This window comes from Musa acuminata, chromosome BXJ1-3, assembly GCF_036884655.1.
Source record: "Musa acuminata AAA Group cultivar baxijiao chromosome BXJ1-3, Cavendish_Baxijiao_AAA, whole genome shotgun sequence".
NCBI lineage: Eukaryota > Viridiplantae > Streptophyta > Magnoliopsida > Zingiberales > Musaceae > Musa > Musa acuminata.
The window spans coordinates 15,001-34,841 of NC_088329.1; the positions used below are offsets into that span (position 1 = coordinate 15,001).

General features: G+C 37.0%; 1 protein-coding gene across 5 annotated transcripts in view; it reads left to right on the top strand.

The window, feature by feature from the left end:
- The window catches only part of LOC135585941 (ubiquitin carboxyl-terminal hydrolase 2-like), a 20,129-nt gene extending 646 nt beyond the window's left edge, over positions 1 to 19,483 (top strand). The window contains exons 1-9 of one of the 5 annotated variants that reach the window (XM_065111269.1): positions 1 to 177; positions 1,762 to 1,819; positions 12,604 to 12,681; positions 12,789 to 12,822; positions 14,873 to 14,923; positions 16,973 to 17,019; positions 18,206 to 18,252; positions 18,337 to 18,439; positions 18,539 to 19,483. The exon at positions 1 to 177 is cut by the window's left edge and continues 127 nt beyond it. In XM_065111269.1, coding sequence (XP_064967341.1) covers positions 14,893 to 14,923; positions 16,973 to 17,019; positions 18,206 to 18,252; positions 18,337 to 18,439; positions 18,539 to 19,315 — 1,005 coding nt within the window. In that variant the 5' untranslated portion in view covers positions 1 to 177; positions 1,762 to 1,819; positions 12,604 to 12,681; positions 12,789 to 12,822; positions 14,873 to 14,892 and the 3' untranslated portion in view covers positions 19,316 to 19,483. The remainder of the gene's footprint in view (positions 178 to 1,761; positions 1,820 to 12,603; positions 12,682 to 12,788; positions 12,823 to 14,872; positions 14,924 to 16,972; positions 17,020 to 18,205; positions 18,253 to 18,336; positions 18,440 to 18,538) is intronic. The other 4 variants (XM_065111277.1, XM_065111255.1, XM_065111245.1 and 1 more) reach the window with 4 other exon arrangements.
- The last annotated feature ends 358 nt before the right edge of the window (positions 19,484 to 19,841 follow it).

Genomic DNA, 19,841 nt, shown 5'->3' on the forward strand with positions numbered 1-19,841 from the left:
TGCCCTGTGGTGTCGATTCATGATATCTTCTCAGTCTTGGCATTTTGTTTGGAAGTCAGTTGAGTATGGAATTGCAGCGGGCTGTTCATGACTGACCACGATAGAATCGGGGCTCTGAGGACTCAGGGGCTTACTAGTGGAAAGTGGATAGACGCAGACGATGGCATGACCATTCTGGTATCTTTCGAGGCCTACATATATTGTTCTGATCCTTTAATGGTGCTCTTGTTTTTCTTCAAGTTTGATGCGTCTAAAGACATCTTTTAGTTGTGTGAATACACAGTATAATGGTGTCAACATTGTTATGGTAGTTCGGAGCAGACAGTTAGGGAAGTGATCGGCATAGATGCTAAGTTTCCTTGGGTATTTCGATGGTTGTCAAATCAGGTTATTAGTACACAAGATTCAATTATTTGTGGATTTTGTTTTGTGTGTGGATTAGTAGACAATATTCAATAGTAGTCAAGTCGGATTCCTATGTTATTTCAATGATTCCTTTCCCCCTCCCTTCCAAAATTCTGTCTCCTATCCCAGATCCTCTTTCCACCACCTCATCTTCAATATAGGTTATTCCGGATCCTCCATCAAGGAGCGTCTCAACAATGGCTTGTTAAGGACCGTGCTGGACCATGTTGTCAAACACCAAAAGTTTCGTCAGGGGACCCTGCTGGACTTTAAACCCTAAACCATAAACCCTAAATCCTAAAAACCCTAAACCCTAAACTCTAAATCCTAAAAACCCTAAACCCTAAAATCGTAAATCGTAAATCGTAAACCTAAACCCTATACCCTAAACCCTACAATTGTAATTAGGGCTCGACTTGGACAATGTTCCGATTCAATTACAATTAGGTCAAACTTGAGTCGAGTTAATTTGGATCTTTACTTTGAACCAAATAAGAATCGTGACACCACAATACCCCGCCCCTTACCGACGTCACAAGAAAGTGCCCGGGCATACTCGTGCCCTAAACACAGCCACTCTCTCCCCAGCGCCGACTCTCTTTCTCCCCAACGACGACTGCGGCGTTTCCTCGGCGAGCGGTTGTCTTCCTCTCCATCGGCGAACAGCGGAAGCAACGACGGTGTCTTCCTCCGGGGAGTTCTTGGCTACGGCGTTTTCCTGGTAGATTTTGTTTTGTATGGATTAGTAGACAATATTCAATAGTAGCCAAATCGAATTCCTAGGTTCTTTCGATGATTCCTTTCACCCTCCGAAGATTCTATCTCCTATCCCGGATCCTCTCTCCACCACCTCATCTTCAATATAGGTTATTTTGGATCCTCCGAGTTGCTCTTGGCGTTGCGACATTTTCTTTGGTGAATGACATTTTCCTTAATGAAACGACAACGATGACATCCCTTCCCCGATCCTCCTCCCTCCTACCTCTTCCACCTTTTGTCGTAGCTCCTCTCTTGGTTTAGAGTATGATCAAGATGTATGCCAATAAGGTCATCACCAGAAGGAAGAGGCCCATCAAGGAGCACCTCAACGATGGCTCGATAAGGGCCATGTTGGACCATGTTGTCGAACGCCAAAAGGCTCAGCAGGGGACCCTATCGGACCTTTCTTGTTATCGCCAAGAAGTGGAAGACCAAAATTAGATTCTTTTTATGGAAGAAACTTCTCTTGATCCCCCTAGATTTTACCCTTAACCACTCTTGTATATAAGATTTTGGGTGTTTTTAATGTTTATATCTAGGCTTAGGATTTTTTGTTTGGTTTTTTGTTCTGATTTTGATTTTGATTTTCTTTTGTAGGCATCAAGTGCCAGGCAAATCAGGTGTGGGTGATGATTTAGGTGTACACTCTCTTGCGGTAAGCATCACGTCGTGAACTTGAGTGATTTTAGTTGTTCTTTGTTTTCTTCTTTTTAACAACTATATTGTACGGCTTTCTATTTCATGAGAAATTGGGTAACAACAAATTAATGGGACTTTTCAGAGTATGATGTAAATGGATCTTGAAATTTTCCACACTATTACATATGATAGTATTAATTACTCATTTGGTTGCATACACTTGTTCACAAACATTGGTTTAGCAACAGTTCATCCTATAACCTGACTAGCATTCATTTTGAGGTCATTTTATGTTCCACTCATCGTCATATAGTGGTGTAATGCTGGAATACTACTTGAAGGGTGGTGCTAAATTCTAACAAAAAGAAGGAATAATTTATGATGTCTTAAATGCGAAGAAAATATGTGTTTGTCAATTTGTTGTTATATCTTTCTATTTTCTAATTATCTAAGCACATTTATAGGTGGTGATGTTACAACTTCTACAAGGTCTTGTTCTTTCATGTTTTCCGTTTCCTAATTTGCTGGCAGTAATTTTTTTTGTTATTAGAAGCTTTTGTACCATTTGTCAGAATTATTTACAAACTTATTCAATTAGTGCTACTTAAAGTTATCCGTATCTTAAATTGTAATACTTGTTTATTTTGTGAAAAAAGAAGCGACACTATGCACATAACAATAGCAATAAAACTAATCAGACTGTATAGTCTCATGATTGTGTCTTTATCTCTTGAAATATTGCATAGTTCTCCACTTTGCTTTTGCTTATTCTATTTATGGATGCTCATGCCAACCCTAAATCTGTATTTGGGTCCCACTACTATGGTCTTGTGGTTCATGTGGCTTTAGAAAATGGTCGAGTGTTGTGTTATTTTTAATTCATTCTCTCTCTCTCTAAAATTGATGGAGGAATTAGATTGTGATGAAGTTGGGAATTAAGGTTTCACACCAGCCTCTTGCAAATTGCAATTTTGAGTTAGATTGACATGCAATGCTTGTTAACTATTTAGACAAAGAAGACTTGTAAGTGTGGTTGGTACAAGACAATCAAGGTTGTTTAGCTTTGACATGAAGGAGCTTTTGAGGGTCGACTAATCGATGATTTTTACATTCCTAAACTCACAAAATTAGATAAGTCTTTATTATCTTAAAAAACGTTGAAGTTGCAATCTTCTATGTGCATCAACATGCATTTGATGTAGATCATTATCTGCACATGTTAATTTATACCCATGGATATATATATCATATACTTTATTTGACATGTAAAACCAAATAACAAGAATAGTGATTAAACTCATAAGGTACTCTATGACATTTTTTAATTAAGAAATAAGGAGGTGGTACTTTCCATAACTTTGTAGAAGAATAAGTAGTTTTGCTAATTTGTTTATCTAGGGAGGATTAATATAGTCGAAGGTGCTAGGCGCTAAAAGACACCAAAGTGCTAAAATGCCCATGGCACTAGGTGCGTACTTAAGTGAAATTAAACACTCCTAAATATTAAATTTAAAAGACATGATAAATTTAATCATTTCCAAAACACTAGGAAGTGGTTCTGAGTTGCTATCATTGGGATGGGAAGAGGGAGGAGGTATGAGAGAGAGTTGTCGGTTGGGACTGGTGGTTGTCGGTTTATCGACTGAGAGGGGAAAGGGGAAGAAGGACAAGGCATGAGAGAGGGTTTTTCTTGATGGTGCTCTTAGCCTCTCTTAACATATTGAGGAGCTCAGGGAGAGTCACCTAAAGCTTGTTCATGTTAAAATTCATAATGAACTGAGAAAAGGAGTCTGGAAGGGTCTAAAGCATAAGATCCATACGCGAATTATCCTCTAGGATCATTCCTAGACCCGTGAGTTTCTTTATCCACTCAATCATCTTAAAGACATGGTTCTGAACCAGTGTCCTCTAAGTTATCCTAGCGCGGAAGAGACTTGCATATCTCATATTGTTGAGGCCTTTCTTGCTCCTTAAACAATTTATGAAAATATAAGAGAATGGATCTGGTATTCACTTTTTTATGTTGTCTCTGTAACTCAGGAGTTATGAAGCTCTATATAACACTGAGCAAGAGTGGAATCGTCTAAGTATTTCACGTAGCAAGCGATCTCATCCTCACTTGCCCCTTCCTCGGGAGTGGGCATCATTGTGTTAAAGATATATGCGATTTTCTATGTCATGAGAACGATTATCTAGTTGCAGAGTCTATCCATGTAATTTATAGTAGTGAGGCGGTTGACATCATGTATGCCATGTAATGGATTGGAAAGCGACATGCTGTTGACCAACAAAAAGATGTAGCAGAAAAATAAATAACACGTAAATTTTGTATAAAGTAAATGATCAAGATAAGGACTTCTATCTTAATCTACTCTTAATATTTTTTAGCGAAACACATAACTCCCTCTGATATGTGTATCAGAAACCCTCGACGGATCTTTAGTGGGGATCAAGATCCAATCGATGTCTTAGTGTAATCTCGCCGGACTCGACCAATCATACTAAGCTCGAAAAAGTAGGCAACTCTTGTCGATCACAACTCCTTGTGATTCTCGTCATATTCGGCCTTCGAAACGTCATGGTCTCGAGGGACTTGACCAACCATGATGCTCGGTTAAGTCATCACCATCGTTACAAGATGAGTCTGATTGATGATATGCCCTCGAGGGTCTCCTCTTATAAAGCCATTGTAAGATTTTGTAAAAAAGAAAAGTTAAGCCCAAGGTTTATTAGACCTTTTGAGGTCATTGAGAGGATTGGTTCTATTGCTTACCGGCTTTGCCTAACGATCATTTTTATGTCATATCCATTATATATTTTATGTTTCAATGCTCAGAAAATATATATCAGATTCCTCTCATATCATCAAGTATGAGCTGATTGCAATTGAAAAAGACTTGTCTTACATGGAAGAGTCCACTCAGATCATTAATAAAAAAGAGAAAATCTTAAGAAAGAGAATCATTCCTCTCGTTAAAGTAATTTGAAAGCATCATTTTACGATTGATAAGACTTGGGAATTAGTGGAAGAAATGAAGAAAGGTTATTTTAATCTTTTCGTCGAATGAGGTATGGCAAATTTAGAGGACTAAAATATTCTTTTAAGGATGGGAGAGTGTAATATCTCTCATTTTTAAAAATTTTGCTAAGGCTTATTTGTAATATAAGGACCTATTTGTAAATATAAGGATTGTTTAATAATTCTTTTACAATAAATAACTTTATATTAAAAGCTTATTACCAAGTACCTAAATGTGTATCTTAGCAATTTAATATGATTTGTGAAAGATTCATATTAAATTAAAAAAATATAGAGGACATGTGTCACTTGCTAACATTAGGATAAGTTAAAAAAAAAAGGACATGTGTCGCTTGCTAACCTTAGGATGGTGCCACTTATATTTGTTCTATGGATGATATGTAAGCTTCTTTCATGCATGTTTGCCACCTTATAATCCTTGTGTTTGCCAAACTTAAGTAATTAGAGGTGAAATTAAAGGAAAATTTACCAAATGAAAGAAACTTGCTGCAACCAAAGTAAGCTTGATAAGAGAAGAGAAGAGGAATTGAAGTAGAAGAAGTTTTGCTTTGGCTTGATGTTTTGGATCAATTCCTCACATTTGGGAATCAAATGTTTCTAAGGCTAGTGTTAAATGTTTTGTTGTATAAGTACACTTTGCGTCTAATTAAATGTTGATGGTAAATATGAACTTATGTGTTTTGTAGAGGTTTTAACGGACCTCTCATGTTTAGGATTTTATAATGTTAAGTTTAATTTGTATAATGATACGAACTTATGATAAATGTTGGTTTTGTGATTGTATAAATTCCCACACTTGTTGATTTATGATGTGGTTATCGTTTAGTTGAGTTGGCTTTGGATTTTATGAATCATCAAGTGATGTGGTGTATGATTATAATTACATAGGCTTAAGAATTGTGGATTATGGGTGTAAATTATAACTTGAATGATTTTTAGTATCCTCAAATGTGGTTTGTATCCAGGATTAGATTGTTGATTAAATTTTAATATTATGGATTTTAAGACAGGATCACACCTCCTGATATGATAATTTAGGGGGCGTGACGAAGGTGGTATCGAAGCATGATTTTAGGATCATTGAGATATTTAATACACTTGATGTACAAAATTATATTAAGGTTTAGTAATTATATAGAGATCGATGAAAATTTTTTTTGATGTCTTTTAGTAATTTAGGATGACAAGGACATCTGGTCCTCTTGCTTCATCTTCTTCTGGTTAATCCATGAGGCCTTCGGCCTCGTAGGTCCCATTGTCACCTCTATGCTTCCATCGTGCCTCCTCGTTTAATTACATTATAATCATAGACACGTAGGCCTTAATAATAATAATTACATTAATGATATTATTATTATTAGAAGAAAATTATGATTTGAATATTATGAGAAAACGACAAGGCCTATTGAGATTTGAATATTGCGTCTATCTAGGTGCGGTATGATCTTATTCAACAAATTTAAAAAGGACAACTATGTGATTCACATTTAATCTACTTGAGGAATGAAGTAGAAAAGGGATTGAAGTCGAATTTTCAAATTTTAGAGGATAGCCTATTGAGATTTGAGATAGAGTATATGTTCCAAATGACTCTGATATCGATAACCAAATCCTGAAGGAGGGTCATAATTGAAAGTACACCATTAAATCCCGATAGCACTAAGATATATAAAGATCTCCAAAGTTATTATTTGTGGGAAGGCATGAAGAAGGAGATTACAATGTATGTTTTAAAGTGTTTTGACTTGTCAGCAAATCCAAGCAGAACACCAGAGATCTGGCGATTTGTTTCAACCTTTAGATATTCCTGAATGGAAATGAAAATGTGTTATCGTGGATTTTGTTTCAGGAGTACTCGGAACCGCCAGAAAGCATGATGTTATTTGGGTTATCATTGATCGGTTAACCAAATCTGCATATTTCCTATTGATCAATATGACTTATTCTCTTGATAGGCTTGCAGATTTATATATCAATGAAATAGTAACACTTCATGGTGTTCCAAAAAAGATCTCTAATAGAGACTTCAGATTTCTTTCAAAATTATGGAGAAGGTTACAGGAATCTCTAGGCACTAAAGTCAAGTTTAGCATTGCTTTTCACCCTCAAACTGATGGTTAATCAGAAAGAACCATTCAATCTCTTGAAGATTTACTTAGAGCCTATATTATGGATTAGAAAGGTGATTGGGATAAAGATATCTCTTATTAAATTCACTTACAATAATAGTTACCATTCGAGCATTCGAAAGGCTCCGTATGAAGCTTTGCATTGGCAAAGGTACAAAATGCCTATAAGTTAGGAGGAAGTTGGTGATAGAAAGTTGTTAGCACCAGACAAAGTGCAAGAGACTACTGAAAAGATTCGAGTTATAATAAAAAGGCTAAAGATTGCTCGAAGTCATCGTAAGAATTATGTTGACAATAGAAGACGAGATATTGAATTTCAAGTAGGGGATTTTGTATTCCTGAAGGTCTCCCCTTACGAAGGCATTGTAAGATTTTGGAAGAAAGAAAAGTTAAGCCCAAGGTTTATTGGACATTTTGAGGTCATTGAGAGGATTAATTCTATTGCTTACAGGCTTTGTCTTGAAACCATCTTTATGTCACATTCATAATATATTTTATGTTTCAATGCTCAAAAAATATATACAAGATTCTTTTCAAATTATCAAGTATAAGCCGATTGCGATCAAAAAATACTTCTCTTACATGGAAGAGCCCACTCAGACTATTGATAAGAAAGAGAAGATCCTAAGAAATAGAATCATTCCTCTCGGTAAAATAATTTGGAAGCATCATTTTACGGATGATACGGCCTGGGAACTAGTGGAAGTAATGAAGAAAGGTTATCCTTTTCTTTTTGTCGAAGGAGGTATGATAAATTTAGAGGACTAAATTTCTCTTTTATGGAAGGGAGTGAAATATCTCTAATTTTTGAAAAAATTGTAAGGACTTATTTGTAATGTAATGACCTATTTGTAAATATAAGGATTGTTTAATAATTTTTTTTTCATTAAATAACTTTTTATTAATAGCTTATTGCTAAGGACCTAAATGTGAATCTTAGCAATTTAATATGATTTGTGAAAGATTCATATTAAGTTAAAAAAATAGAGAACATGTGTCATTAGCTAACTTAAGGATGGTGCCATTTATGTTTGTTCTATGAATGACACGTAAGTTTCTTTCATGTATGTTTGCCATCTTGTAATCCTAGTGATTACAATAGGCGCTCGGGCGCGACGAGGCGAGGCCCTAGCGCCTCGCTTCATTTCTAGGCGACGTGCTTCAAAGAGGTGCCGCTTGGGCGCTTGCCCGAGCCCAATCTATCACAGACTTAGTTGGTTTTGCCTAAGTCGTGCGGCACCCTTGCGTATCCATCCACAAAGGTCAGCCTCCCCAAAACCTCCCATGGTCCCTTAGGATCTACAAAAGAGAAAACGGGTTAGTGAAAGCGTCTCACTCGGGATCCACAAGCAAACATTTTAGGAAACACTTTATAGACAATGCAAATTACAAACAGACTTTACAAGCTCTAAACAGTTGCACAACAAAGGGTCAAAATGGTCCACTATAGGTCGAGTATCTCTCACAAGTGTCCACATGATACAATATTTATTTACATGCCTAAGAAGGCCACCAACCCAACTAAAATGGGGTTGTTAAGCCTTCAACCGTTCCTCTATATGCTGTGCAAAGCATGAACAAACAGAAAGACACGGACATACATAAGTATTACATCAAACATCCTGTTTAGAACTTTGTCCGTGACATTCTCCCCACTTATTCTTTTGACGTCCTCGTCGAAGCCTTTGCCGAACCGGGATCTATCCCTACTGGATATCTGTCTCGTTGGAGCAACATCTCTCTTTGCTTCTTTCTCTCTGAAAGTTTCGGAGACCACCATCCCCTTAGACTACTCCGATTTGCTAAACAAACTATGCATTGTTCTGTCTCCTGCAAACGCACTTGTTAGATTGCGGCTCCACGTCAATACAACCCCCGTTACACCACTCAAGGCCTAGCAACATGCTGAACTCGCTGCACACTTCAGCCTCCTACGGACGTATCCTTCACATGCCAAAGAGAAAGTTTCAATGCTCCATGGCGCCGAGTTTCGGTCGCCTTGGGATGGCCGTGAATATTCCATCGTCCACATACAAGCCCATGCATGAGTACCGAATTCATCAAGTTAGCAATTCCCCTCACCTCTATACTCTTTCGGTCGCTGAGCAACTCATTCCACCTTGCATGGTCTTATCCTTTACCAAGTGCCTCGCTTGCTTTGAGCACCATCAAGTATAGTTGTCAACGTCGAGTCGTAGCTCAAACTCAGCCATCCCAACCTTTGTGTTTTCTGTATTCTTCCAAGCTTGCTTGTTCTCGTGGTGCCTCTTGCTCTAAGGGTTGGCCATTCCTTTGAATGTCAATCTCAGATGCCCGCTCCTCCGAGCGACTCCTTTTCCCTACATCTCCATGCCCGTTTTCCCCCAAACGGTCACGCGTGTGCTGATTGCCCTCAACGCAGCCTCACTAGGTCCCCCACATTTGCATGCCAAGTGTTTCTATGAGTGCTTGTCCTGCTCTGATACCATCTATCACGGACTTAGCTGGTTTTGCCTAAGTTGTGCGGCACTCTTGCGTGTCCGTCCACAAAAGTCAATCTCCCCGAAACCTCCCATGGTCCCTTAGGACCTACAAAAGAGAAAACGGGTTAGAGAAAACGCCTCACTCGGGATCCACAAGCAAACATTCCAGGAAACATTTAATAGACAATGCAAATTACAAACAGACTTTACAAGCTCTGAACAGTTGCACAACAAAATGTCAAAATGGTCCACTACAGATCGAGTATCTCTCACAAGTGTTCACATGACATAACATTTATTTACAAGCCTAAGAAGGCCACCAACCCAACTAAAATAGGGCTGTTAAGCCTTCAACCGTTCCTCTACATGTTGTGCAAAGCATGAACAAACAAAAAGACACGGACATACACAAGTATTACATCAAACATCATGTTTAGAACTTTGTCCATGACAAATCGTCGGGCGCTTCGGGCGAGCGCCTGGGTTAAACTAGGCAATCGAACCAGATTTTTAGGTCTGGTTGGTCTCCGGTGCTTTAGTTGGTTCAATCGAACCAACTAAATCATCGATATCAGGCTCCCTCTCACGATTTCCTCGACTTCCCCAACCCTAACACTCGTGATTTTGCCGTCGAGATTTCTTCTCCATCGTCGTTGCTCTCTGCTGCCATTGTCGCTGCTCGTCGCTGCTGTTGCTACTCGTCGTTGCCACAATCGTTGCTTGCCGCTGCTGTCGCCGCTCCCGCTATCGCTCGTCGCTCTCGCTACCTCTCGCAGCTCCCCCTCCCACCCTCGTTGTTGCTCTCCGTTGTCGCTCATCGCTCCCGCTCTCGCTCCAATTACGGTCGTTGCCTTAGCAGCCTCAGTCTTCTCACACTCTTCTCACTATACTGTTAACAATATATTAATAGTATACTACTCACTGTATACTAATAATATTATTTTTATTTATTAGATTCATAATATATTATTTTGATTTTAATACTATTAATTTTTATTTATTTAAAATTATTGTTAGGTTTCAAAATAAATGACAAGTGCACAGAGCAACTCAATAGATTTGATGTAAAATTTTATTGTTATGATTTTTAAGACTTTTTATTAATGTGTCGTAGTATAGCCTTGTTAGAGCCCTTGCAGCCCACCCTCCTCACTATTCGGCACAAAACAATATAGATGACTTAATATAAGGCTCCCTTTGGCTTAGTCAAGAGCTTGACATGGTATTTTATGTCTAACTTAGAGAATAGACCGAGCCCTTGTGTAGTTGGTTTAAGACTGATCCATGGCCCCTTATGACCTATGTAGTAGCCTTGCTGTGTGAGCATTTAGCAGCTTACCCATGGGCCCTTGTGGCCTTGCTAATGTCTTAAAAATTAATTGAATCATAACAGTTTAATTGATTCAGGACTCTTTTGAGGATGATTCTAAACCATTATTGTCTATTTCAAGCTAGTTTTCACTAACAATCTTGCTTATGATAGATGAAGATCAATTATTTTATACAAAGTCCTCTTTTAAGACTTAGAATTAAATCTTACACTTGAAATTCGTTTGGAATAACTCTTACAATATAAAAAAAAATTCTCACAAGGTTAACTCCACTCTTAATCTTAGGAACACTTATTTTAACTAATTAACTTGGTTAGATATTTATAGAATATCCGATCATTCCAAAATATAAAGTAAATTAAGAAAAAGTATTTCTAAATCATGAGTACTAATGTTACTATAATTCCTCGAGGCAATACTATGGTTGAAACGATAAAAAGACATCACCTAAGTTGTTCGAGATATGTCAAGCGATATCATCACTAGGGCTATATGATACCATCGTTAAAGTTGGACAGTATTACCATGTAGACTAGGCTTCCAAGCCTAATAAGAGCCCAAAATAACCCAGAAACCAACCTAAACACTTGGTTTTATAAAGACCTGATTTGAGCCTAAATAACAACTTAATTGTAGCTTAATGAAGCATATGTATGGACCCAAAGACTCAATTAAGGCTCCAAGGACCTATGCAAAGCATCGATGACTCAATCAAATGTATCAATCATTCATCTATTATACCATCAAGTCTATCGACAAGTCATCTTATATTTTGACACATCTTTTAACACATTGTTTGATCTTTACACATCATCATATTCTCTAATACGTCGATTTGTTCAACTCTGATACATCATCTGATCCTCTTACACAATGTCTATTTTTTCAATATGACATTTGATCTTTATCGTAATATCTAATTTTATCATCGAGTCATCCTTAACTCATCATATGTTTAATTCTTAAAATTTATCAAAATATGAGATTTAATATTAAGCTTTATAAATGTAAAAACTAAAGCTTTAAAAAAAGAGAAGGAGAATAAGAATGAGGTCTTCGTCACTATCAAAATAGAACATTGAGCTTTACGAAGACAAAATGGAAGGAGAATGAGCTCAAAAGACACCTCTCATAAGGTAACCTATATTCATTCACACAACAACCATAAAACTCATCAATCCGCTTTCAACCCATTTTGGACAAAATAAACCATAATAAATCGGAGGGAACCCATCTCGCACCGGTGGTCAAAGAGCCAGTGTTTTAGGTGATTAATTTGTATTTCAAAGAATACATATGAGGGAGTCCCACACGAACTCGGAGGATCTATCCAAATCCAACACCGACTCACCCGATTGCGATCGATTAGATGTACCTCACTGGAGGAAGAGTTGGGTCCCGTCGGTTGTTTCGCGAGGCCCACATTTTTTATTCCAATCAGGAGGCAGTAAGAAAGAAGAGCTATGGATAAATGGTAGAAGAAGCGCTTTTGTGACTGTCCGGATCACTATAAAATAACATGAGCCCCTCGCCTGTCCTGAGCCTCCTACGCCCCCACCGTAGATTGATGATATCGCAGTGACTTTGTTCCTCCTTGCGTTCTTCGTCCTCTTCAGTTGCGGCTGCTCTGCTTGTTGCTTGTTTGAGAGCGCTGTAAGCTCTATGCCTCTTGTTGACACCGGTTTCTAGGGTTTAAAAGGTTTATGGCATTTATATTTAAGGAAGGTACAGCCGAATATCTAGTTTTGTGGATCTCCACCTGAATTTCTTATAGACTATGTTCTTGTTCGAATTATTTATCATTGATTGTTATGCTTCCTGACTTAATTGTGACATAGGAGAAACTTTCGGAACAGAAATTGTGGCTTGCTTTGAAGTGGGAATATCATCCTTGAAAAACGCTTGAAAAAGAAAAGGTGTTTTTTCTTGCGTTATCTGCATCAGATGTTTGGCCAATGAAAAGTCCAAATTTTGTCATGTATTCTGATTTTTTTTTAAACTATTGTTTTTGTTTTAATCCCAGATGGGACAAGCTATGTGGGAGAGATGATTAATCGGTTTGTTATATTACATTTTTGCAGATTATTTTCAATTTTGCTTTACATTATATGTCTAGTTATAACCTTTGCTAAGCAGGCACCCTTCCTTACCGCCTCCTTTGTTATTCACTTGGTAATTTAGCAATAACAGCGTATGTTTGGAACATGTTTAAATACAAACCCTGAATGAGTAGGTAATTTTCTCTTACAATCACTGTCTTGTTGAATGAAAGCGACTTGTGCCTCCATCACTGTGCAACTTTGATCTTAGTTTATTTTAGTTAAATATTTATTATATTAGGGAAGTAAATTATGATTTTGAACCTTGACTAAAAGGAGGTAAAAAGTGTTCTGTTCCTTTCTTGAAGATATTTAAGGAAGTTTCTTGATGCGAAAATAGATTATAAGGAAAGGTCTATATACTGGTCATATCATAATAAGTAGAATCACCTTTTTTGTCTGATATGATAAATATCTATTATTCATGCCTTCTCTCTTTCACTATTTTTAAGTTATTTTTACTTTACTAAAGACTTAAAGCATTATGTATCCTAAGTCTAAAACAATATTTTTTTTACAATGTATATGTGGCAGCTGTAACATAAATAGGACCAGTGACAAAAGCAGCTCGATCAAAATGTACTTGTTTGCATAATACATGTCATGTACTTGGAGATTCATTTTTGTTTTTCCCCCCTCTCTGGATTGTTGCTGTGAGAGATTTTTCTTTATTGTCCATCTCAGTCCGCTAGAAAAATACTTTCGAGAATAAATAGTCTCCTATGCAAGTACCCCATTATCTATAATGTCGAAACTTTTCATTAGAAAAAAAGCATATCTCCTTGGAAGTTTCATCATGCAAAGCTATCTGTTCTTTAGCACAGAGGATGTGAAATTGCATCTGGTTTTTCGTATTTGATTACCTTTCTTTATTTTAAAAATTTTTTACTTTTCCTTTCCGGAAATATTATACTTAAATGAGAAAATCAAATCATTGAATATCAATACTTGTTGCTATTCTAACTGAAAATGGAGTCTTTGCAGTACTAAGTGACATGCATTCTCTGCTCACCAAATAGGGAAAAGATATCATTGGGGATCTTGCTTATCAGGATATTGATATTCTAAAGTGTACATTAGTTATTGTGATACATGTTTTACTTTTTCCATGTTTTAATGTTTCCCAAGTTTTGATCAGTCGTCATCCATTGGTGTCATGGTAAGGTTGCTAGTTTACTATGAGTCATGGAAACCACCTCTTTGCTTGTGCATTCATTGATGCTCTCTAGACTTCCATTGGTGAGAACTTGTGCATTGGACCATTCTTTTTTGCTATCCATTGCTGTAAGGTTGAAGCAGAACATGTGTTCTCCATCGATGTGTATTACGTTTTTATGCTAAAACAGAGTGCCACCAACCTATATGAGCCTTCTTTCAAACTTATTTTTACTGTGTTTTCTTCTAGTATGATTGAATTGAGAACTGTTCGTCTGTACCCAACCTTGGCATGTCTTGCTCTGATGTCCCATTTCTTTTTTGTGCTTATTTAGCATAAGTTGGATCTGCTATGTTCTCCTTTGAGAATCAATGGACATATTGGGAATCTTCCATTTGACTGGTTTAAACTTGTGAAAAGTGTACATCTTGAAGTTATTATTTACACATCTGAAAAGTGTACTATCGTATTCCATCAGCACTTTATCTTTTCTTTATATTCTTTTAGAGATTGCAAGCACTATGATGCATGGATCTTATTAAGTGATCCTTTTTAGGGAATGTATGTGTGGCTGTTATGAATTGTTACATTTAGTTTAAACTCATTTGGACATGTTACTAAAGTTTCTCAATTTTGGTATGTTCAGCTCATACTAAGGTAGTTACATTTTAACCCAGCAGACACTGATTGGTCATCATTTGGGATTTTTTTTTTTTTTTTCTTGGAAAGTTTTAATCTTATCTTGTTATATTTAAATAACTTTCTGTGTGTTATATTGGGGTGTTTCTTTTTGGGTATAATTTGTGCTGGTTGCATGATTATACTGAAAATTAAATGTGGCAACCTTTGCAGGTTATAAAAGATTTCTCAGGATGTCTTGGTGTACTATTGAGTCTGATCCTGGTAAGTCATTGATATGAAGTGAATTTTTGCTGCTAAAACTATTTTTCATGACATCTTTCTCATGCATATGTCTTTGTCATTAATGGATTCTTTTTTCTTTTGTATAAAGATCAGTCAGATTTCTTTTTTCTGGATTTCTAAACTTGTTGAAGCATTGTGTACTAGATCATATACTTATATGTGACATTTCATCATATAACTTTTTGAATTGAACTATTTTTTCCTTGTATGGGATATTATTTTGATCCAGGAGATGAGACAAATCTCGTGATTTTTTTATGAGACCTGATCTTTTTTCATTCAAAATAGCTGCCAACAGGCTTCTACTTGTACTATTTTCCATCTACCCTGTAGACATTCAGAAATAGCTAACCTAAAAATGAAGGTTGACTTTCATATATAATATTTAACATATGGAGACATAGTTACACGATGCTGGCTCCAAAATTTGAAAACTAGAATCTAGTTTACTTGTTGGTTCCATTTCTAGAAACCAACATTCATTGACCAGTGCCATTGTGCATTTCCTGATTGTGGTTGGTGGACATCTTTACTTGATGTTCAGTAGGATTTCTTTACTTTCGGACATTTTTGAAGAATTTTCAACTAGTAGTGGCCAGGCATAGAGATTCTATTTCTGGAATTTGAGTGAAACACAATGGCACTGGTCAATGAATGAGTTAGTTATCAGGCTTGCAATTTCACTTGGATAGGTCTATACCAATCCAGTTTGGGTGTGAACAGGTACAGGGACCACTCCCGTTTTGAGCGATCCTTGTCATCATTAAAAAAATAATAATAAAACCTTTGTTTACTCTAAAGAATTCATGATTAGCATTCACGATTTCTCTTATCCCTCTAATGCACCTATCTCCCTGCCATCCACCATGTGCTGCCGACCTCGTAGTGGATATGCTTCCTCCTCTTCCTCCACTGTCACCTTCTTCTTTGTGTTGTCGGCCTCAATTCTGGTACACTTCTTCCTCTTCCTCCACTACCAACTCTTCTTCCTCCACTTCATCCACCTCCATCATCACTTCTTCTTCGTCCTTTCTCCTTCTTTTTCCTCGTTCTCTACCACCTCCTCTTCTTCCTTTTCCTCCACCGCCTCTTTCTTCTTCCTTCCTCTTCCTCCTCCATCGTCTTGCTGCTCCTCCTCCGCCACCTGCACCACCTCCTCTTCTTCCTGCTTCCTCCCTCCACTGTCTCCTTTTCTTCCTTCTTGTTCCTTCTCTTTCTTCCTACTCTTTCTCCATTGTCTCCTCTTCTTCGTTTTCTTCTTCTTCTTTGATTCATATCGGTGTACCAACACCCAGTATGCTGTACATACCAATCCACTTTAAGACCAGTACAGAGTCCAGTATAAAATTGCAATCTTTGGTTATTTCATCCATTATGATGGTGTTGACATACATTGACATGTTCTCATAGACAGGCTAGTATCTTTTTTGTTATAACAGCTTTCTTTTTTTTTTTAATTGAAATTTCATTATGCATCTGGTTGCTTTTGTTGAGTTGCCAATCTTAGGGTGCATCTATGATGGTTCTGTGTTGCTTTGAGTGTTGGGTAATACTCCTTGTCAATGTATAAAATGTAACAATGCTGCATAATTAGTATTGTCTAAGTGTGAGCTGAGCTTCTTTCAGTGCTAAAGTCAATTTTTTCTGTTAGGTGGTCTATAACTTGGATTAGTGTAATTTCTGGTCTTTTTCCCAGGAGTTACCTGTATATACACAAAAGTCTGGATTCATGGACTTGTTACTGTATCTGATGCCCTATAGTGGATCCAAGAAGTTTCTATATCACAGATGTATGTGATCTGACAGCATCTCGATATAGGCACATCAAGGAACATCACAGATGTTTACCAACTTACTTTTTTTACACTAAGCACCTCTGGGAAGTCACTTTTCAAATTTGAAATTGACACTATATTTTGTTCCCCTGCTATGTTTTGCATATTTAATATGTTGTTATAATATACTTTCTCCATTTCTGTGCGACAATTATTTTATTCCATGTTTAATCTTTTTACCTTGCTCTGTCAGGTGTTTTTACTGAACTTATACAACAGATGCAAGTCAAGGGAGTTCAAGTAAGTTTATCTGCTTCTTTTTTCTTTTTTTTTTTTTGGACAATTGACAATTGGTAGAGCACATGATGACATTTATTGTAGTGTTAATTTATTGCCAGTGCAGATGACTACAAATAATTGGTCAAGGCTTTCCTCATCTTGTGTTCTTCTTGTCATGCATTAGCATAAATATGGAGCACTGGAGGTGGCAAGTTTCTGTTATTAGCCAAGATAATTTGTTATGCATGAAATAAAATAAACTGATGATCATCGTCCAATTCCAGCTTTCATTATAACTTCAGCTGCAGTGACAAAAATAAATTGAAAATTGACCAATAACTGATCTGTACTCAAATATCAGGTTGCTCCTATCTAATTTGTGCATTTTAAACGGCAGAGCTAAGTCTGACATGACCATGCTCTGGTTGTCACAGTTGATGTTGCCTGTCTCAAACCTCCTTTTGTTTAGCATTTTTGAGCGACATGAATCAGCGGAATTTGGAAAAACATTTCCTTTATCTCATATATGGGCATGCTTGAGGCAATTGAATCCATTCTTTTTCCTTCATCTCATTTATGGCCTTGTTAGAGGCAGTCAAGTAACCCCCATGTTTTGGGCTTTCTTTATTGCCTTTAGGGAGTAGTAATTATATAAGCACTTAAACAAGTTTTCAGAACCTTATTCTTTGTTTTGCTTAATATCATCTCTTTGATTGGCTTGGAAGATTAGTATTGTGACCAAGGATTTTAGTACCTATCAGACCGGTATGTATTGATTAGTATTTAGCAATCTGACCAAGTATAGGTATTGAAACATATGGCTCGATATGTGTACAATGTCATTCATTTTATTTTTTTATTTTTTTATGCAATGATATCACATGGTACTGGTCAATATACCACTTGATATACTGGTATCGTTATGATTATTAGATTACTGAAACTATCATCAAACCAGTATTTAAAGTTTTTCCTGTCACAAATTTAATGTAGTATGAAATTATAGATGGTTTGGTTGTCTTTTGTCAAGAGTTGAATATTTTGATTATCTTTTGTACTTTTCTGATGATTATTAAGGTTTATCTCTTTTAATGTTTTTTTATAGAGCATCTACTTCGAGGAGTTTATCATCTTTTCTACTGTTTCAACTTGCATGAATTCTGGTGTGTTGAACAAAATATGTGGTTAATAATATCATTCTCAATAGGTGGAAGAATTATATTCGCTTGATCTGGATTCTCTGGACAACCTGCGGTTAGAATCTAAACCAATCACTCCATCGTGGTTTTTCGTATATTACTCCACCATGTATCTAATTTTTGGCTTTGCTTTTCACAGGCCAGTATATGGGTTGATATTTCTATTCAAATGGCGACGAGGGGAAAAGGATGACCGTCCTGTAATTAAAGATCCAAATCCAAACCTTTTCTTTGCCAGTCAGGTTAGACAAGGAGTAAAAAAATACAATATTGGAATGTTTCTGTGCATTTTTGTGTGTTTGAAAGTTCTTTATATCACTGAGCTGATTGGTTATCTGCAGGTTATTAACAATGCTTGTGCAACCCAAGCTATTCTTTCGATATTGGTGAATTGTCCAGATATAGACATTGGTCCAGAACTATCAATGCTTAAAGAGTTCACGAAAAACTTCCCTCCGGAACTTAAAGGACTGGCAATCAACAACAGTGAAGCCATTCGAACAGCTCACAATAGCTTCGCTAGGCCTGAACCATTTGTACCTGAAGAGCAGAAAGTTGCTGGCAAAGATGATGATGTCTACCATTTCATAAGCTATTTACCTGTTGACGGAGTTTTGTACGAGCTGGATGGACTGAAGGAGGGGCCAATCAGCCTCGGCCAGTGCCCCGGTGGGCCAGGTGACCTGGATTGGTTGCAGATGGTGCAACCAGTAATCCAGGAACGCATCGACAGGTATTCTCAGAGCGAAATCCGATTCAACCTCATGGCCATCATAAAGAATCGGAAGGAGATATACACTGCTGAGCTGAAGGAACTGCAAAAGCAGAGGGAGCATCTTGTGCAGCAGTTGAATGAACATGCAAACACTGCTGATAAAGACAGTCCTGAAGTCGAAGCTTGGAATAAGTCACTCACCGAAGTGACTGCCAGCATAGAAAGTGTGAGCGAGAAGATACTGATGGAAGAAGAGAAGTTCAAGAAGTGGAGAACTGAGAACATTCGGAGGAAGCATAACTACATACCATTCCTTTTTAATTTTCTAAAGATTCTTGCAGAGAAGAAACAACTGAAACCCCTTATTGAGAAGGCCAAGCAGAGATCACGCAATCCAATATAAACAGGGTGCCTTTTCGTGGTGTTTTTAATGGCTAACTAGTTTGAGAATTTGCTTTGTCTCTCAACTCTGGTACCAAAGTATGTTTATTGCTGCAGTTTCTACGAAACTTTCAAGACTAATTTGTCATTTTGGATTGATTTGATTAACATCAAGGTATGTTTCTCGCTACATTCCTGCCAAACGTCTAGTAAAATCTTTGATTAACATAAAGTGTGAACTACTGTCACTTTATGCTTCTGCCATCAGTTTCATGGCTCACTTAGGTTATTTTTGCTGCCTTGAATCAGTTTGCATCAAACAGGTAGCCTGTCATCCTCCCAAAAGAGGATGTCAAAAACAAATAACACGTCAAAAAGCCTCAACCTGGTTTATAGTCCATGGAAATTTTTAAATTTTAACACCATATATGTATTATATTAAGAAAATGGATTCTAAATTCTGATTTATTAATTGGACAACAAACGTTTTAACCGTTAGGATGTCATTTCAAATATAATAAATTATTCTTCCCAGTTTTTAGGATAAT